This window comes from Schistocerca piceifrons, chromosome 10, assembly GCF_021461385.2.
Source record: "Schistocerca piceifrons isolate TAMUIC-IGC-003096 chromosome 10, iqSchPice1.1, whole genome shotgun sequence".
Lineage (NCBI taxonomy): Eukaryota > Metazoa > Arthropoda > Insecta > Orthoptera > Acrididae > Schistocerca > Schistocerca piceifrons.
The window spans coordinates 49,054,548-49,076,247 of NC_060147.1; the positions used below are offsets into that span (position 1 = coordinate 49,054,548).

Genomic DNA, 21,700 nt, shown 5'->3' on the forward strand with positions numbered 1-21,700 from the left:
GCAGCATTATTGTATGGTTAAATGATGATGGCATCCTCTTGGGTAAAATATTCAAGAGCTAAAATAGTCCTCCATTCGGATCTCCAGGCAGATAGTATTCAGGAGAACATCATTATCAAGAGGAACAAAACTGGCATTCTACGGATTGGAGAGTGGAATGTCAGATCCATTAATCGGGCAGGCAGATTAGAAAATTTAAGAGGGGAAATGGATAGGTTAACGTTAGGCACAGTGGGAATTAGTGAAGTTCACTGGCAAGAGGAACAAGACTTCTAGTCTGGTGAATACAGGGCTATAAATACAAAATTAAATATGGGGAATGTGGGAGTAGGTTTAATAATGAATAAAAAAATAGGAGTGCGAGTAAGCTACTATGAACACCATAGCAAAAGCATTATTGTAGCCACGATAGACACGAAGCCCATGCCTACCACACCAGTACAAGTTTATATGCCAAATAGCTCTCTAGATGATGCAGAGACAAAAGGAATGTATAATGTGACAAAAGAAATTATTCAGATAGTTAAGGGAGACGAAAATTTAATAGTCATGAGTGACTGGAATTAGATTGTTCGATAGCAGGAAAAGGGAGGCAAGGAAAAGAAGTAGGTGAATATGGAGTGGGGGTAAGGAATGAAAGAGGAAACTGCCTGGTAGAATTTGGCGCAGAGCGTAACTTAACTATAATTAACATTTGGTTTAAGAATCATGAAAGAAGGATGTATATGTAGAATAGGCCTGGAGACACTGCAAGGTTTCAGATAGATTATATAATGGTATGACAGAGATGAAATAGTGAAGGCAGCACAGGATCAAGTTTGTAAAAAGATAAGAACTGTTACAAATCCTTGGGTAACACAAGAGATATTGAATTTAATTGATGAAAGGAGAAAATATAAAAATGCAGTAAATGGAGCAGCAAAAAGGAATACAAACATCTCAAAAATGAGATCAACAGGAAGTGCAAAATGGCTAAGTAGGGATGGCTAGAGGACAAATGTAAGGATGTAGATGCATATATAACTGGGGGTAAGATAGATACTGCCTGCAGGAAAATTAGAGAGACCTTTGGAGAAAAGAGAACCGCTTGTATGAATATCAAGAACTCGGATGGAAGACCCATCCTAAGCAAAGGAGGGAATGCAGAAAGGTGGAAGGAATATATAGAGGGTCTAACAAGGGTGATGTACTTGAGGGCAGTATTATTGAAACGGAAGAGGATGTAGATGATGATGAAATGGGATATATGATAATGCGTAAAGAGTTTTACAGAGCACTGAAAGACCTAAGCTGAAACAAAGCCCTGGGAGTAGACAACATTCCATTAGAACTACTGATAGTCTTGGGAGTGCCAGCCTTGACAAAACTCTACCATCTTTTGAGAAAGATGTATGTGACAGGCGAAATACTCTCAGACTTTAAGAAGAATATAATAATTCCAAGCCCAAAGAAAGCAGGTATTGACAGATGAGAAAATTATCGAACTATCAGTTTAATAAGTCACGGCTGCAAAATACCAATACAAATTTTTTACAAACGAATGTAAAAATTGGTAGAAGCTGATCTCAGTGAAGATCAGTTTTGGATTACGTAGAAATGTTGGAACATGGGGGCAATATTAACCCTATGACTTATCTTAGAAGATAGGTTAAGGAAAGGCAAACCTACATTGCTAGCATTTGTAGACTTAGAGAGTGTTCCAGTCAACATTGTCAAAAAAATTTTCTTTCAAATTCTGAAGGAGGCAGGGGTAAAATACAGGAAGCAAAATGCTATTTACAATTACAGCAGTTACAAGAATTGAGGAGCGTGAGAGGGAAGCTGTGGTTGGGAAGGGAGCGAGACAGGGTTGTAACCTGTCCCCAAAATTATTCAATATGTACACTGAGCAAGCAGTAAAGGAAACAAAAGAAAAATTTGGAGTAGGAATTAAAATCCATGGAGAAGAAATAAAAACTTTGAGGTTTGCCAGTGACATTGTAATTCTGTCAGAGACAGCAAAGGACGAGGAAGAGCAGTTGAATGGAATGGACAGTGTCTTGAAAGGAGGATATAAGATGAACAACAACAAAAGCAAAATGAGGAAAATGGAATGTAGTTGAATTAAATCAGGTGATGTTGAGGGAATTAGATTAGGAAATGAGACATGAAGTAGTAGATGAGTTTTGCTATTTGGGGAGCAAAATAACGGATGATGGTCAAAGTAGGGAGGATATAAAACGTAGACTGGCTACAGCACGGAAAGCATATCTGAAAAAGAGAAATCTGTTAACATGGAGTATAAATTTAAGTGTCATGAAGTCTTTTCTGAAGATTTGTATGGAGTGTAGCCATGTATGGAAGCCAAACAAGGATGATAAATAGTTTACACAAGAAGAGAATAGAAGCTTTTGAAATGTGGCACTATAGAAGGATGCTGAAGATTACCGTATTTACTCGAGTCTAAGCCGCACCTGAAAAATGAGACTCAAAATTCAAGGGGAGAGAAAAGTTTTAGGCCGCACCTCCAAATCGAAACAAAGTTGGTCCATTGTAATATGAGACACAATTTACGTCGAATGAATGACGATACAGCTACAGTAGTTTGGTTGGAGTCATAAACTTAGCAGTTAAGCTTTACCAGGTAGCCATTGCTATGCGTCAGGCACTCCGTCCGTATTTATATGGGTACCCTTCTTTTTCATGTGCTTCATCTGGTTTGAATTGATTGCATATTTTTCTTTGATCTGATAAGTGCCGTTCTCTTTGTTATAGGTGTTTACGTCACTCTAAGCTGAAAATGCATTACTGTATTCTGTCATACACTGTATGTCACGGCATGGCTTCCTTTTGTGTGCGCTACCGCCGCTTACAATAAAAAAAAGAAGAAGAGAGGAATTGTCTCATAACTGAAACAACGGCAAGAGACTGCTATTTATTGTTACTTACACTGCTGCTTTCTTTGATAATGATCAACAAGAACCAAATAATAGACTGTATGTGATAGAAGATGTTCTGAAAGAGAATTTAGCGAAAAATTTTCTCCGCTTGGAAATCTTTGCAGCCGCCTCTTTAGTACATTACATTCTGCACAGAAATTAGAGTCATCTTAGATTTAAAAATCTAGTCAATTGCCGTGCTTCATTTCTGACTGTATCACTGTTAGGCATAAGAATAATACGAATATAAACATTACATGATATGTATATTCTTCTGCGTTTGCTGTTGTCTCACTCTAGTTTCGTAGTTTATTAGGCAGACAGAATTTAAATGAGAAAGCAGCAAACACGAAACAATACATGGCAAAATGTTTATATTCATATTATTCTTATGGTGAAGAAAATGTTGCATGTGATTCACAATTAATAAAAGTTCCTATTAGCAACCATCTCTTCTCACAGGTAGGAAAAAATTCAGAACGTAGAGTTGGCCATAATGACAAACATCCCAAACAGTCTTGTCAGTCCGATTTTCGTAGTACATTGGAATGCTGCTACATTCGAAGATGAACAATATGGAATTTGTATTTACTTCGTTGGATAATGTATGAAAATGCAGTGGTTAAAACTCAGGGCGGAGAAAAAAGCTCGTCTTCCACCTTTTTTTTTAAATTTATTTACTGACGCAGAGGTTTTGGCGGCAGTATTTATCTTTGTGCCTGCAAAGCATGCCTGTGTAGCGCTACATATATTCGACGGCAGAAGTTAGTTGTGGCGGCACCTAACAACATTTTTCAGAACTTCCGCTTGCTTTGCACTCGATTCTAACCCGCAGGCAGTTGTTTGGATTACAAAACCCGGGAAAAAAGTGCAGCTTAGATTCGAGTAAATACGGAACCTAGATGGGGAGGTCATGTAACTAATGAGGAAGTACCAAATAGAATTGGGCAGAAGAGTAATTTGTGGCACAACTTGACTAGAAGAAAGGATCAGTTGGTAGAACATGTTCTGAGGCATCAAGGCATCACCAATTTAGTACTGGAAGGCAGTGTGGATGGTAAAAATCATAGAGGGAGACCAAGAGATGAATACACCAAGCAGATCCAGAAGGATGTAGGTTTCAGTTGGTACTGGCCGATGAAGATGCTTGCACAGGGTAGAGTAGCATGGAGAGCGGCATCAAACCTGTCTCTGGACTGAAGACGACCACCACCACCACCACCACCACCACCACCACCACAACAACAACAACAACAACAAAACACATACTATGTAGATATGAAATATCGAAATTCTTACTGGAACTGTGTTCTTCAAAACATTAGTCAGTGCTGCTGATATCAACATTATAAATATAATTCAAGATTTACAACTAGTGGAAACCATGTGCTATTGAAAAATTCACCCTGGAAAAATTCACCCTGCTCATAATTGTCCATTTTATGATGCACCTACCTTACCTGTAAGTTCTCATTCTTCTCTGCCTGATGAAGATGATATCCTTTTTTAAATCTGTGTACTTCAGAAGTTATCTTTGTTCAAAATTGATATTGCAAGTGTTCAAAGCTTGAAATAACATCCTTTCAGAAATCCAGTATCGTAGTACTATAGTCCTAAATTTTCCATTTCCAAAAACAGATAATTTTACTAAAACAGGGTGTATCTGCGGCCAAGAAAAAAAATTCCCAGATTTTTCTCACATTTCTCAGTTAAAAAAGCGCTTTTTCCCCACGTGAAATTACACGTCTTCCATGATAACTGTCAGTATACTTTCCCTTGGAGCTTTAAAAATATCTATCCTTCGAATAGTAAAGGTTTTATACACCAGTGTAGAACTTCTCGACACTTCAGCAAACGAAAAAACTCGACAGAAAAAAAAAAAAAGGGTTGAATATGACTTGTATGATTGAAGCACAGTTATTCAGAAGTAGGGTCAGCCAAAATATAATTGTTGTTTGCAAGTTAAAATATAAGGGGCATTCAAACAAAACCTGGTCATCAGTGTAAAGTAACAGTAACAATTTTATTAACTCAAAAATGTAGTTATACACACTACACATACTTAAAAACAGTTGTCAAAACTGTTGGCACATTTATCCAATTGCAACACTAGCCGGTCGATTCCACCCTGGAAGAAGCTAGTAGGCTGCTGTCGGATCCAGACCTGGACCCAGTCACACACTTCGTCATCCGTTGCGAATCCGTATCTGCGAGCAGCTTGTTTTAGAGGTCCAAACACATGAAAGTCACACGGTTAAATGTCGGTGGACGTTCCAGAATTTCCCATCGAAACTGTTGCAATGTCGTCTTCACCGCATTGGCTGTGTGGGAGCAGGAATTATCATTCAAGAGGATAACACCATTGGACAACATGCCTCGGCTTTTCGACTTGACGGCTCGCCTAACGTTCTGTAAAATGGCTTGATAATGCTGGGCATTGGTGGTGGTACCCCATTCTAGGAACTCGGCAAGCAGTGGGCCCTTGTGCTCAAAAAAGGAGGGCATCATGACCTTACCAGAACTGGTGTGCATGGTCTTTGATTTCTTTGAAGGTGGTGAAGTCCCATGTTTCCACTGCTTGCCCTGAGGCTTGCTTTCCGGTTCAAAATGGTGACACCACGTTTCGTCACCTGTGGCAATATGCGACAGAAAGCCGTACTGCTCCTCACAATAATGTTTCAGATGACTCAAAGACAGCACCATTCGAGTATTGTGCTGTTTGGTGGTCAGTTGGTTGGGAACTCACTGCGCACAGATTTTCGAGTTTGAGTGTTGATGCACTATGGTGTGGGCGGTACCCATGCTAATATCCAGTAAACGATGGATCTCGTCCACGGTGATTCTGTAAAAGACTAAAGCACGCATTTCTGAAACCATTCCCTGCGAGATGACACAATGAGCCTGTCCAGGATGAGCATCGTCTTCCAGAGACCCGTGCCCCTGAAGGAATCATTTGCGGCATTCCACAACACTTGAACGACTCAGACTCTACTTACCGTATGCAGCCTCGATCCGTCAATACATTTCACAGCTTGCAACTCCCTCGACCGCCAAAAATGTAATCACTCCTTGTTGTTCCTGCTTGCATGTTCGGTAGTGGACGATAACTTGCGTGACCACCGTCTCTTCGGTGCGAAACCACACTGGTGCTATGCAACATCAAACAGTGCGTACTCGTCAGTCTCTCTACCAATAGATGGTGCCACAATACCCGCAGTTACGTGGTGCCACCTTACATGTATGGCAAAGGTAGACACACTGACCAAGTTTCATTTGAATGAACCTCATATTAGTGTATTGCTGTTTTTGTTTGATGGTAAACTTACATTTGAGGTACTCCTGGGATGCCAAGCAGTGACACAGGGTCGTCTTACGATATATCCTTATATTGTTGTACTGTGTGTCCTCAGTCTGCAATGCTATGTGTTGTGCCTTGGAGGCCCCCTGGAGAAGCTCTTCGCCATGTACTTCTCATCAATTGAAATAGATATTAAAGATTCCATGTCAACTGTTCTGTTAGTTCACATTTAATTTTGACTTTGCTTCGAAAATATGTCTTAGTTGTCAAATGAATGTTCCAATGTTTTGTGATTTAATGCACGTAGTCATTCACCAATACACGGAAATTCTATTAGTAGTTCAGAAACCATCGTAAAAAGAACTTTTGAGGCTCTTGAAGGGTGGTTGTTTGACCAGCACCAGGGCCCAAAAGCAAGAAGTTGCATTTCGTTGGCACGAATCCTCACAACTTGTTGAAAATCAGTCACTCGCCCACTCATGCACTCACCCACCCACTCACCCACTCACCCACTCACTCACTCACTCACTCATGCGCTCTCAGTACTGTAATTCCTTCAATCAACAAAATACACTAGGACAGGAAGGGATACTGCAGTCAGCAAATCACTCTCCGAGATCCTGTTGCTTTCCTACCATCACTTCTCATTCAAATAGCTCCTTAATCTCTAAAAGCCATGTGCTTTACATGCCCGCCCTTCCACTGACAAACTCCCTGAAACTACTGAGAATCAAATGCAGGCCCTTAGTACAACTCGCTACGGTTGCTGATGGATGTGGTTATTCTCGCATAAATTTTCTGTTTTGGGCTGTGTCAACTGAGATTGAGGTCTCGAGTGATCTACCTTTAAAGCTGAGAACATTTCATCCAGTTCTGCTGCCGTGAAAAGCCAATAGAACACACAACTTTCCTTAATACAGACATTTGCATTGTTGCTCAGATATGATATGCGAGTTGTGTTGGCAGCCACTGAAACGAAGCCAGTTTTTGCTGCAGTGAGATGCTTTTACAGAACTACAATCACCGACTTTCTCCTCCAAATGTTGAAATAGTTTGTAGAGTCCCACCTAGATATTACAGAGAAATGACCATCATGATACAATAAGAGAAGTAAGAGCTCTTGAGAAAAGATTCAGGTTCTCATTTTCCCCATATGCTATTTGAAAGTAGAACAGTAAGGAACCCCTGAAAGTGGTTCTGTAAACTGTCTGCCCACCACTGAAGTGTGAACTGCAGCGTAATCATATAGACATCAATCTTTTCTTACCTGAGACTGATCAGCTTTCCTGGAAACTGGTCAAATGGCACTCCAGTAACACGGGAATAATCTAATCTCAGGCAGCGCACACCAGACAATTCAAGGATACCGTTCAGACCTGGTTGCAGCTTTGTAAAATCCATCTTTTCCATTCGCAATGTGTGAAGTCGTGGTAGGGCAGTGAGGTGAGGGAAAAAGGCTCCAGTGAGACCTCTGCAACAAGACACGTCCAGCCTGGAACAAACCGCAAATGTGCTATCATTTACCTGAGAACAAGCTGGCAGACAGAAATGTAATGGGCGTTACTTCTAGCGGCCATCTCTGAAACACATCATCTTAAACATAAATCAAAAAATTATGAAAATGTTCAAGAAAAAGTATCACAAAATTAAACTCCAATCTAACATAGATGAGTGGAAGTGACACACTTACCTACAAAGTGACATTGCAGTGACAAACGGAAAGTTGCAAAAACAATACTTTACACATCCAGAGATTCTTCTAATGGATAGCTCTGAAGTGAGGGAGACAAATGTGTTTTAAACTGAAGCATTTAAGGTATGCTATTCCTGTAAATATTCTATCATGTTTCTTGATTCTATAACATAACTGGGCAGGCAAGCAATCTACTCTCCAAGTGGTGACAGGAAAAAACTATTCAAAGTTAACCTCACAAATGTGCAAAATTTCTGAAACAGTAGCCCCTTCTGCTGGCTGAAGGGTGACAAAGAGAAGGAAGAGGGATGAAGAGGAAGGACTGCCAACGTTTAGGAAACGGGGAGAATTACAGAGATGTTGCCCTGAGCCCCAGCTCAATGGGGATTTACTGGATGGGATGAGAAGCAAAGACTGATTGTTTGAAATTGCAGCAGATGAGTTCTGAAAACGTGAGAGATTAAACATTGAAGGTAGATTAATAAAGCAAGAACTTACTGTCAAAACGTCATACAAGAGTTAATAAGAGCAGAAACATACATGATAGAGGTGATGAGGGGGGCGGGGGGGAGAAGAGAGATAGAAAATTGAAGAGGTGTGAAGAAAGAATAGCCACTAAGAAGTAGTGCTGAGACTAAAGAAATTGATGTAAATTAAGACCAGCTGGGTGGCGAGAAACAAGAAAGTGTTGTAATGACAGTTCTCACCAGTGGAGTTCTGAGGGGGGTGGGAGAGAGGAGGGGAGAAGGGAGAATCCAGACGGCACGTGTAGTGAAACAGGCACCAAAGTCATGACTGTCATGTTGTAGAGCACGCTCTGCAACAGGATATTGTGTGTTGCCAGTATAAACCCCCTGTCTGACCACTCATTCCAAATGATAACTTTGTGGCGGTCATATCAATATAGAAGACGAAACAGTGTTTACGTGACAGCTGTTACATGACATGTCGTTTGGTGGTGGTTAGTGTTTAACGTCCCGTCGACAACGAGGTCATTACAGACAGAGTGCAAACTCGGGTTAGGGAAGGATTGGGAAGAAAATTGGCCGTGCCCTTTCAAAGGAACCATCCCTGCATTTGCCTGAAACGATTTAGGGAAATCACGGAAAACCTAAATCAGGATGGCCGGAGACGGCATTGAACCGTCGTCCTCCCGAATGCGAGTCCAGTGTGCTAACCACTGCGCCACCTCGCTCGGTGACATGTCGTTTCACAGGTTTCCTTTCATAGTATATGTCTTGCCAGTTACAGGGCTGGTATAGGTGATGGTAGGAGGGTGCATGCAGCTACTCTTACAAAGAGGACAGTCACAGGGGTAAGAACCACAGTGTAGGGAAATGGGTGCAGAAGGAGCATAAGGTCTGACAAGGATACCTTGGAGATAGGGGGGAGTCATACCCCTGTCGATGTAATGGCTGCATACATTCAAGACTAAAATAGTACTGAGTGACTCAAATTGTTTCTTACAGTGATCAATATCACAAAATGTGGCTCGGGATGCAGAATATTACCATGTAAAATTTAATTGGGAGAATGAATTTAGAGCTTCCAAGAATTTCAATATGTCAGCCTCGCCATCAGTCCATATGACAAAAACGTCATCAAAATATCTAAACCAAACCAGGGGCTGAAGGCTTATGGATCTCAGAGAACACCCCTCCAAGTGACCCATGAAAAGGTTGGCATAGGAAGGTGCTACTCTGGTTTCCATGGCTGTGCACCTGATATCTTTGTCTGTCTGTCCCTCAAAGGTTGTTTGCATAGAGGAAGGTTGCAACATCCTCGTGTATGTGATCTATCTGTTACTGAACATTATCTCAACCAGCACCCATCAGATTCCAAACCTATGACATCCCTTCTGCTCATCTTAATCAACTTTAACACTTATTAGTAACAACTTCACCTTTGAGGGACAGACATACAAACAGATCAGGTGCACAGCCATGGAAACCAGGATAGCTCCTTCCTATGCCAACCTTTTTATGGGTCACTTGGAGGGGTCTTTTCTAGGATCCATAAGCCTTCAGCCCCTGGTTTGGTTTCAGTATTTTGTAAATTTCACGTGGTCCTATTCTGCATACCATGCCACTTTCCTTGATGCTGATGTGATAGATCTTATTTTGGTTTAGTTGTAAAGTATATGACATTGAATAAGTACTGGAACACAATTCAGGGCAAAGATGCAATACAAACACACCTGAACCAAAAAGAGAGATGTAAAAAAAGGAAAGATAAACATGTATCTATATTCTAATCTTTCCTCAAGCACATATCAAATTTTTCACCCTTACACTATCTGTCTTCTTCCTGTCCTTGATTCTGGATGGATGTATTGCGTATATGTGAGGTAACTCAAAAACATCATCAGGAAATGGAGGCAATTTCTTTCCTTTCTAAATTTCTCATCCTCCAAATTAAACTTGGATACACCACAACCTGTGATCTTCAGATATAATAGTGACATTATTTATTATTGTATTATACTGCATTATTTATCACAAGAGATGGATAGTGTATCCTTTTCTTCAAGAAAGAAGGGGTAAACATCACTGAGTTGCAAGGAGAGTTAATATGTCAATCCATTTAAACTGTTTCAGTGGTAATCATAGCGAGAGACTGTGGAGGTGCATACTTAAAGATGCGTGAATTGATGCTGGTGAAAGCATTCACCAGCCACACACCTCGAAATAATCTACATTATTCGCACCTCCTTATGGTGCCAGTACTTGAACACCAGTATAACTGGTGACCGTAAAAAGGACAATGCCAAGTATAGATAATTGAAGTAATTAAAATATATAAAACATGTTGTAAAATTATTCCATTGTATTAATTTTTTGTTTTGTTTGTGAGATGAAGCAAATAACACTGCCAAGAGAAAAAGATAAAGGATCACAAAAGAAGGAAATCCATGGATGGACAATAAAATTTGCATGGAAACTACGAGGATGGATGGAACACATTGAGAAGGTAGGAAAATTCTAACTTATAGCTTGCTAGGCTGTACTTTGTAGCACCTCACTCTTATCTAATAAAAGTAGTACCTCTCCTCTCCAACTCTAAAAACTGGAGCAGGTAAGTAAAATAGTGTATTTATCAAAAATAATTTTTCAGCTGATAATTCTGATTATATGTAAGTACAACAAGAAGTTGGAAGAAATGTTCACAACGTGTCACAGGATACCTCAAAAAAATTTCTCAGAGTAATTAAGAAAGGGATATTCATTTTACAACTGTGCAATTAATATATCACGAGGACAGAAATGGATACAACAGATAAAACTACTGTTGCCATTTCAGTAATTAATGTAAAAGCTCAAAATGCCGCTGCAGCCAACACACCGACAAATTATAGTGAACGTAAACATGTCAGTGAGTTAGACGACAACTGCGAGTATTATTAAAGCTCAACTATGATTGAGGATAGTAATTTAGTGATTAACAACATAATTTTACTTACGGTAGACAAAATAAATTCACAAATATCACCAGGATCCATTTTTTCACTTGAGGTTAGTAAAAGGCGCAGCAGTGCAGATTCCAGTAGATCTAAAATTTCCGAATTGGGTGAAATGGATCCAAATGTAATCAGATACGACTCGGTAGGTATTCAGAATGATACCCCAACATTGATATGACTTATGTGAGGGATGACAGAAACTCACAATGATTTTAGGAATGAACATACAAAAAAATTAATGAACAAACATGAAACTTTAATGACCTAAAACAAAAAAATTAATAATTTAACACAAAAAGCACACGTTCTTCCAAACAACCAAAACAAACATCTATTGATTTTAGGAATCATGTGACAAAAGATATGAGGAATTTTCGAATGAACAAATGCAAAAATTTGATGACCTAAATAATACGTTGCACAATGGATTGTCAAAAGATTTAACGTGTAAGTTGTCCAAAATGGGAAAAGAATTAAAAGTGGAGTTATTCACAGATCTGTCTCAGAGAATAGTTACACTAGGTAAAAATGTATTGGTTGTTTGACAAGACACAGGAAGAAACGGTAGGTGAGCTGAAAAAAGTGAGCAATACACAGATTAAAATGCAGGGTACTCAATAAGAAATTAATAAGGGTATAAAGGAGATGCAAGATCCTATTATCGAGTTGCAAACTACAGGGCATTCCAAAAAGAATATACATATTACAAAGTACTGTTTTGTCCAAACTATTGATCGCTGTACCTCAGCTTGGCTATTGGAGAAATGGATACATAATCTAGTTTATATTAATAGCAACTAGATGTCAGTTGTCTTTTGGTTTGCTTGGTAACCATCATATGTTTAAAATGGCTACTCCACAGCAGAAATCATTTTGTGTTCTCGAGTTTGCAGAGCGCAATTCCGCAATTATAATGCAAAGACGTTTCAGGTTAAGAAACCAATTGATCCTCCAAATGCATGGAACATTTGCAGATAGTATCGACAGTTTCTGGATACAGGATGTATATGTAAAGGAAAGAGTCCTGGCCGCCCTCGTGTTTCCAAAGAAAATGTTGCACGAATTCAAACTGCTTTCCAACGTAGTCCTTCAAAATCAACTCCTCGTGCCAGTTGTGAGTTACAACTGCCTACAACAACAATTTGGTGTGTTTTGTGACATCGGTTGGTTATGAAGCCGTACAAGTTACAGCTGTTACAAGCTCTGCGTCCTGATGACAAATGTAAACGTGTGGCATTTTGTAACGAGATTTTTGATGCTATTCACAATGATAACACTTTTGCACAATGCATCGTGTTCAGTGATGAAGTGACTTTCCATATTAGTGGCCAGGTAAACAAACACAGTGTTTGAATTTGGGGCCTACAGAACCCACATGCAGCCATTGAAAATGTACGAGATTCGCCCAAAGTCAATGTGTTTTGTGCAATATCTAGATCATCTTTTTGCGGCCCATTCTTCTTTGATAGCAACACGATTAATGGTCAGCAGTATCTCACTGTGTTACAAGACTGGTTGTTTCCAAGCAGAAGACAACTTCATTTTTCAACAAGACAGGGTACTCCCTCACTGGAGTACCTAAGTGTGTGAATATCTGAATGAAACTCTACCGAACTGTTGCATTGGTCGTGAAGGAGCTGCTGACTTTGTGTGTCTCAACTGGGCTCCACGGTCACTAGATTTGACACCCTCTGACTACTTCCTGTGGGGTTTCATTAAAGAGAACGTTTATGTACCACCACTTCCACAGAACCTGGAAGAGTTGAAGAACCAGATCCGTACTGCCATAACATCAGTGATGAAGGACATGCTTGCCCACGTATGAGAGGAATTTGGGTATGGATGTGATATTGTTTGTGTCGCTGATGGAGGACATATCTGATGTTGAGAGGTTTGTAAATATGTGTATAAAGTTTATCTAAGAACAAAGATGATGTGACTTACCAAATGAAAGCGCTGGCAGGTCGATAGACACACAAACAAACACAAACATCACACAAAATTCAAGCTTTCGCAACCAACGGTTGCTTCGTCAGGAAAGAGGCAAGGAGAGGGGAAGGGTTTTAAGGGAGAGGGTAAGGAGTCATTCCAATCCCGGGAGCGGAAAGACTTACCTTAGGGGGGAAAAGGGATGGGTATACACTCGCACACACACATATCCATCCACACATATACAGACACAAGCAGACATATTCAAAGGCAAAGAGTTTGGGCAGAGATGTCAGTCAAGGCGGAAGTGCAGAGGCAAAGATGATGTTGAATGACAGGTGAGGTACGAGTGGCGGCAACTTGAAATTAGCGGAGATTGAGGCCCGGTGGATAACGGGAAGAGAGGATATATTGAAGGGCAAGTTCCCATTTCCGGAGCTCGGATAGGTTGGTGTTAGTGGGAAGTATCCAGATAACCCGGACGGTGTAACACTGTGCCAAGATGTGCTGGCCATGCACCAAGGCATGTTTAGCCACAGGGTGATCCTCATTACCAACAAACACTGTCTTCCAGTGTCCATTCATGCGAATGGACAGTTTGTTGCTGGTCATTCCCACTTAGAATGCGTCACAGTGTAGGCAGGTCAGTTGGTAAAAGTTTCATATTTGTATGTCTTAAAGTTTAATAAATATATGCATTCTAAATACATATATTCTTTTTGAAACACCCTGTATATGTAAAGATTTGCCTCAGGAAGTAGAGGAATTGTCTGTAGAATTGATTAATTTAAAACTGATCAGTATGTTAAAAAAAAACTTATAACGGCATAAACTTAATGGAGAGTGTCAAATCAGAATTTTGAAACAAGGATGTAACACCAGCACGGCAGGTAGTGCAACAGCAGAAGACCTGTGTAGAAAGGGATTGAAAAGGTAGTCGAGAAAAAGGAAAAAGGAAAAATGAAAAATGAACTAATTGACAATACTGTATCAGGTTTAAAGGCAGTAGAAGAAAAAAATTGTGGAACAGGTTAGTGGTACTGATACCACAAACAAGTCACTAATCACTTGCAATTAGGTGCAGTCAGGCAGAATAGAGAGCTGCAATCCTTATCCACTATTTACCCCCCATCCTACAGGCACAGAGAAAAGGGAGTATAAAATGACCTTCCAATGTCAATACCAGTGGCACCAGCATATGCAGAGTATACTCGTATGCAGCCGAACAATGTAATCCCAATAGCACTCGGTACGTCCTGCCTGTCTACCCTTCTAGCTGATGAAGGGTTACTAGACAGTAGGAAGTATACTGCCTTTGTATGTGGGGCAGAAGCTATGAATTTTGTTTGCTGCCTTTTGGCTTAAATGTGAGCACAGGTGTCATCATTTCTGCATTAGACAAAGTTTTAGGTCGAAAACTAGTTATACAGTCACTGTCTACATGGATGACTTGCTAAGAGCAAAGCCTACCTGGGAAGAGTGTTTGCAGCTTTTAGGACAAGTGCTTTACTGATTCTCAGAATGTGGTGTTACAGCAAATTTAAAGAAGTCTGAATTTGGGACGGAAAAGGTCAAATTTTAGGACACATCATACCACTCCAAGTTTTTTCGCCAGATCTGGGAAAACTAGATGCAATCAGACATTTTCCCTGCCTCAGAACAAAAACAACTCAAAGCTAATCTGGGCTTAGTGTGTCTTTAGACAATTTATTGCTGACCAGCAATGCTTTGTTAAAACTGTAACAGAAGAATAACCCATGGATATGGACCAGACAATGTCAAACTGACTTTGAAAACATAAAAGCAGTTCTACTCAATACAAATACAATTTGCATCACCCAGAGGTGTCACGAGAGTTTTATTTAAGCACTGATGGATCTTTGCTGGTCCTGGGGGCAAAACTATTCAAATCACCAAGAGAGAGACACAACACACACCCAAGATAATTAGTTTTTCAGGCAGAACTCTTACTGAATGTGAGTGATCATATTCAGTAACGAAGCTCAAAGCTGTCTTTATACTGTGGACTTTTAAGAAATTTGAATATTATTTGTGGGGAAAACACACCAAATGCTAGTGTGGCCACCAAGTGCTTTCTTTTCCCTTGACATCCAAATTGCTGCACAGAAGAATAGCCAGATGGTGTCTCGAGGAATTCAGTTTCAATATAGTGTAGATTTAAAAGCTGCTAACACTTTGTCAGGGCTACACCAACAGTTAAATGAATTTTTAGAACTCACCAAACAGAAATCTGTGTCTTACTTTTGCAACACAAAACACTCCATCCCTATCATGTAAAAATATCCAATAGGCTGGAGCAATTGGAAGAATGAATTTGAAGCCATTTTGACTATTTTTCGACCATGGCTGTCTCAAGAGATATGTAAAGGTTTTTAACTATTGCTACCAGTCACAAAATTTGCTAACTAATGTATTATTTATTTATTTATTGTGAGACACGTTTCAAGGGAAATATCATCAGGCATATATGACATTGCAAATACAGGGTGTTTCAAAAATGACCGGTATATTTGAAACGACAATAAAAACTAAACGAGCAACAATAGAAATACACCGTTTGTTGCAATATGCTTGGGACAACAGTACATTTTCAGGCAGACAAACTTTCGAAATTACAGTAGTTACAATTTTCAACAACAGATGGCGCTGCGGTCTGGGAAAATCTATAGTACGATATTTTCCACATATCCACAATGCGTAGCAATAATATGGTGTAGTCTCTGAATGAAATTACCCGAAACCTTTGACAACGTGTCTGGCGGAATGGCTTCACATGCAGATGAGATGTACTGCTTCAGCTGTTCAATTGTTTCTGAATTCTGGCGGTACACCTGGTCTTTCAAGTGTCCCCACAGAAAGAAGTCACAGGGGTTCATGTCTGGCGAATAGGGAGGCCAATCCACGCCGCCTCCTGTATGTTTCGGATAGCCCAAAGCAATCACACGATCATCGAAATATTCATTCAGGAAATTAAAGACGTCGGCCGTGCGATGTGGCCGGGCACCATCTTGCATAAACAACGAGGTGTTTGCAGTGTCGTCTAAGGCAGTTTGTACCGCCACAAATTCACGAAGAATGTCCAGATAGCGTGATGCAGTAATCGTTTCGGATCTGAAAAATGGGCCAATGATTCCTTTGGAAGAAATGGCGGCCCAGACCAGTACATTTTGAGGATGCAGGGACGATGGGACTGCAACATGGGGCTTTTCGGTTCCCCATATGCGCCAGTTCTGTTTATTGACGAAGCCGTCCAGGTAAAAATAAGCTTCGTCAGTAAACCAAATGCTGCCCACATCCATATCGTCGTCATCAATCCTGTGCACTATATCGTTAGCGAATGTCTCTCGTGCAGCAATGGTAGCGGCGCTGAGGGGTTGCCGCGTTTGAATTTTGTATGGATAGAGGTGTAAACTCTGGCGCATGAGAAGATACGTGGACGTTGGCGTCATTTGGACCGCAGCTGCAACACGGCGAACGGAAACCCGAGGCCGCTGTTGGATCACCTGCTGCACTAGCTGCGCGTTGCCCTCTGTGGTTGCCGTACGCGGTCGCCCTACCTTTCCAGCACGTTCATCCGTCACGTTCCCAGTCCGTTGAAATTTTTCAAACAGATCCTTTATTGTATCGCTTTTCGGTCCTTTGGTTACATTAAACCTCCATTGAAAACTTCGTCTTGTTGCAACAACACTGTGTTCTAGGCGGTGGAATTCCAACACCAGAAAAATCCTCTGTTCTAAGGAATAAACCATGTTGTCTACAGCACACTTGCACGTTGTGAACAGCACACGCTTACAGCAGAAAGACGACGTACAGAATGGCGCACCCACAGACTGATCTTTCACATCACTTGCAGCGCCATCTGTTGTTGAAAATTGTAACTACTGTAATTTCGAAAGTTTGTCCGCCTGAAAATGTACTGTTGTCCCAAGCATATTGCAACAAACGGTGTATTTCTATCGCTGCTCGTTTAGTTTTTATTGCCGTTTCAAATATACCGGTCATTTTTGAAACACCCTGTATGATCTTATTGTGAAATTGTTTTTGTAATGCCATGTATGCCTGATGATGAGATATTTCCTCGAAACATGTCACACAATAAATAAATAAATAAATAAATAATAAATTAGTCAACAAATTTTGTGACTAGTAGTGGTAGTTGCAGTTAAAAACTTTTACAATTTCAACAAGATCAATGCTGGAAAAAGGTAAGATTCGAACTATGTGGAAAAAGAATATGATAACTTAAAATTTTTTATCATGTTAACAGAATCTTCTGTTGGTTCTTGGTAGAACATGAATAGCACCAGTTTGCTTTTGTTCCACTGTGGAACAAAAGCAAACTGGTGCTTTTCATTCATTAAAAATTTTTATTCTACACTATAACACTGCTTTTGCAACCCCGGAATTAATTTTTTCCTATTGATTACAACATTTTTTATTGATCCCGTTAAAATTTCCTATGTCCACAATGTTAATCTGCACCCGATTTTGCGTCAACATATTTATAATTTTCCCACGATTTATGCATTACAAAAAATGTTCGTGGAGGAAAAATGACATTGGCATGATGCTGGCCATACAGTAGTGTTTACATCTATTATGTGGTTAAGTTTCTTGACACCAGATCACTCTACTCAGTGGATTTGAAGGTAAACATGTAAAAATCGGAACAATTCTTACCATATTTTCCGCCGCTGCCAACCTGTACTTGGCATGGTGGCTGATGGGGGTTACTAGGTTCATTCAAATAAAGATATTGTGACCTATTACAGCTATTTCCAAACTGTCCCTAATGTGCAATGGCAGTATCATGATTGTTGTAATCATTGTGACACCTTTGTCAAGTCATATTTAGCACGTTTCAGCATTTGGCCACTTGGAGCGCTAGTTGACACCGTCATTCACTTTACATTGCTCCAATGTTTTTAGTTTCAACACAGAGCCAGTTACATATTTTTTTCATGCTGAACAAAATGTGTTTCCAGAATTTACTCTTGTTGTCTAGTGCAGTATTTACCTATATATATTTTGTGCTGCTACACAAACAATGTGAATGATAGTTTGCGTGTATGTGGTTTTCTACATAACTGAGGAGGCACAGTACCTGATAACCTCAAAAAGATGCACAGAGGAGTCTGAGTTGTTGTGGGGAGGTAGGTACTGTCCATATCACCCGTGTTCATGTTTAGTGATTTTGCTGTTTCCTCTTCATTTACTGGTCTCATGTCAAATGAAAACATAACGATTTTCTGTGGCCGGGAGATATCAAGTGAATTAAAATACATTCACATAATTATGGAGGGCTAAAATATTATTAGTTTCAGATCTTATTTTATTTCCACCTTTCTGGCAGTTAAGCATTAATCACCTCGCAGAACAACAAATTTATTTTTGTCAGTTTGCGAAAGAAATTTTTGCTTTTATTAATCTTTTCTGCTGAGGCAGTCAATTTATTTGAAACGAAGTGTTTAATTCCACACTATCGGCTAGTTTCAACTGTGCACTGCATTTCAAGTGCACATTCTCATCTTCTAGCACGTATGGCATTATGCCATAATAAAGAACCAATCATGAGATAATATGCTACTGGTAATCCAAGGAAATTTACATCCCAAAAACCACAGTGAAAAGCTTAATATCAGGTCGATGCCTACTTCGTTGGGAATCTGGACATGCGAATGTGCACTATAAGCCAAATTATGCATTTTAGTATGGTTCATGAAATTCCGCTGCTCTTTGAGTATGCCCTGATGTCTTGTTTCTTTTGTGGCATAATGTAAGCTCTTTTAATGTTTTACATGTATGAACATACGGGTTTTCTACATCATCGTAGCTGCGCAAGCACGGTGATGCCTGTTATCTGGCGCTCTCTGGCAACTGCTGAAACAAATCTATTTCTAACAGGTCACAGGAAAATATTGCAAATGGCGGTTTGAAAAGCGATAAGCATAGTTTACACAATGACTCTGGGTTGCTCCATGAGCCGTGGTCAATCCCAACTATACGTTTTTGTGAACTTGGCTGTCTATCTGTGTTTGATTTCCCGCCCTTGCTGCAGTTACACCGTGGTGATTCTTCCTTCTACATGTGGCAGCAGAGATGTGCATCGATATTTGCACTGTGTACCATCTTTGGTTTCATTGATATAGTTTCCGGCTAGGGGGTCTGCGATCAGTCGGTCGGTTGCTGCGGACCAGGGAAGTTATCTCCGCACAGTGCAGTTGGCTGGATCCGCTGGCAATCCCTGGGCAGTGTCGGAGCTGTCTGATCGCTATGACCTTCTTGGTTGACCGACCCAGGACGTCAAGTTGAGTAGTGGTTTCAAGTACCCAAGCCACGTCCATTCGTGTTATGTGGTTCGTTTCGGTGGTTCGCTGTTGGGGAGGTTTTCCTGTGAGCAACACTGAGTGTTTGTACTGCTGAAATTTAGCCGCCATGCGGTGGAATTAACTATATTGGTTGACTACAATTCAAGTGCACCAGCAGAATTTTCTGCCTTGTGGCTGTTAGTGTTCCGGTTACTTGCCCTGGCCACTACCGTAATTTCAGCAGTGTCCTTTCCTCACCTGTTGTCGCTGCCCAACATGGTACGTAGTTTTGACAGCTTAATACATATACATATTTGATTGTGGATAATCACGCCTGTAACATGTTGCGTTTAAAATCTCACGTACCGATTGGTGGCAAGCAAGTCGTTTGTCGATCGGTCCGTAGCTGTCCCTGGGTTGGGTTCCGACGGATCAAGTGTAGTTCGGCTCACCACCTGTCTCACCTAAGTGAACGAGGGCAGACCAACCCACTGGAGGCTTCTGAGTGCTGTTGTCTTCACTATCTTTCTCAGATTATAAACAGACAATTAAACGCCACTATCATAGCCAATGATAAAAGAAAAATTCTTCGTTTTACTGTGTTTTATGTAAGTAAGTTTGAATTCCGGCAAGTGGATATTTGCTGAAAGGTTATTGATGTTGTGTGTCTTTTCTTTTAGTCCGGTTTGCTACTTCAAACTTAAGGCTTATGGTTATATTTTTTAAAAATTTTGGAAAATTAATTGTGGGCCTTCAGCCTTGGAACCTTATTCTTAAAAAATCTTACCTTTCAAGCTTAAACATTGCGGCCTTCTGCCTTTGAAAGGGTATGGTAATTTATTTTAAAATCTTGAACATTTTATTGTGGGTCTTCAGCTGTTTGTATTGCATCTTGTTTATATTTGCCTATCCACCTTTGCCTTGAGGCTTTCAGCCCAGCTGTGCTAAATACATATTTTAATTTTTTTATAAGCAATTTTAACTGCATTTTATCTTGTTATTTTTAAGATTTCTTGTTTGGAAACCTTCAGCTGAGAAAGAACTGGATTTTGGAACTCATAGTTGTAAAAGTTCAGCTATGTGCCGCTTTGGTTGTAAATGTGTTATTAGATTATAATAAATTACAGTTTTAAGGTGAAACTGACCCCAACTTTATTTGGACCTTTCCACAATCCTAATCATCTGTTCTGCCCAGCAGGTTTAGCGGCCGCATCACTCCACTAGTTGTGTGGAACAAATTGCACGCAAATGGTTTCATATGTGACTGTAGACACAGTGACACCAATATACACTTCAGTTTTGTCATTTTGTGGGTTCGTGAGTGATGTCTGAAATGAATGATTTTACAGCTGCATGTTGCATGAGTTTTGATAGAGTTAAACCGTGTTACGTGGAATCGCTGCATAAGCAAAAATAAGAACTGTGTTTCGTGACTGGATGAAGGAAAGATGTCAACTCGGTTGCTCAGAAACCTTGCTGATATAACTCATAATGGAAGACCCAAGAAGTTCTTTTAATTATCTTAGAATGTCACCAGAACTCTTCTTACTTCCGCCTTGACTGACATCTCTGCCCAAACTCTGGATGTGTGTGTGTGTGTGTGTGTGTGTGTGTGTGTGTGTGTGTGTGTACCCGTCCTTTTTTCCCCCTAAGGTAAGTCTTTCCGCTCCCGGGATTGGGATGACTCCTTACCCTCTCCCTTAAAACCCACATCCTTTCGTCTTTCCCTCTCCTTCCCTCTTTCCTGACGAAGCAACCGTTGGTTGCAAAAGCTAGAATTTTGTGGGTATGTTTGTGTTTGTTTGTGTGTCTATCGACCTGCCAGCGCTTTTGTTTGGTAAGTCTCATCATCTTTGTTTTTAGATATATTTTTCCCACGTGGAATGTTTCCCTCTATTATATTCATATAATTGTGTGATAAGGAATAAAGGTACTGTGATGCATGAAGCACTGTTGCCAGAACTGAAATTACATATCACATTGCATGCATTACAATCGAGAATACTCGGCATGCTAGAAGATGCAGTTTTAGTTGGAGGTGATGCTTTTTCATTAACACTAATATTTATTAAC

The 21,700-nt window shown here is 40.2% G+C and overlaps 1 protein-coding gene across 2 annotated transcripts in view; it reads right to left on the reverse strand.

Moving 5' to 3' along the window:
• The window catches only part of LOC124718989 (SCF E3 ubiquitin ligase complex F-box protein grrA-like), a 137,290-nt gene that overhangs the window by 4,276 nt on the left and 111,314 nt on the right, over positions 1-21,700 (reverse strand). For both annotated transcript variants that reach the window (XM_047244659.1, XM_047244660.1), the window contains one exon: positions 7,484-7,708. In XM_047244659.1, coding sequence (XP_047100615.1) covers positions 7,484-7,708 — 225 coding nt within the window. The remainder of the gene's footprint in view (positions 1-7,483; positions 7,709-21,700) is intronic.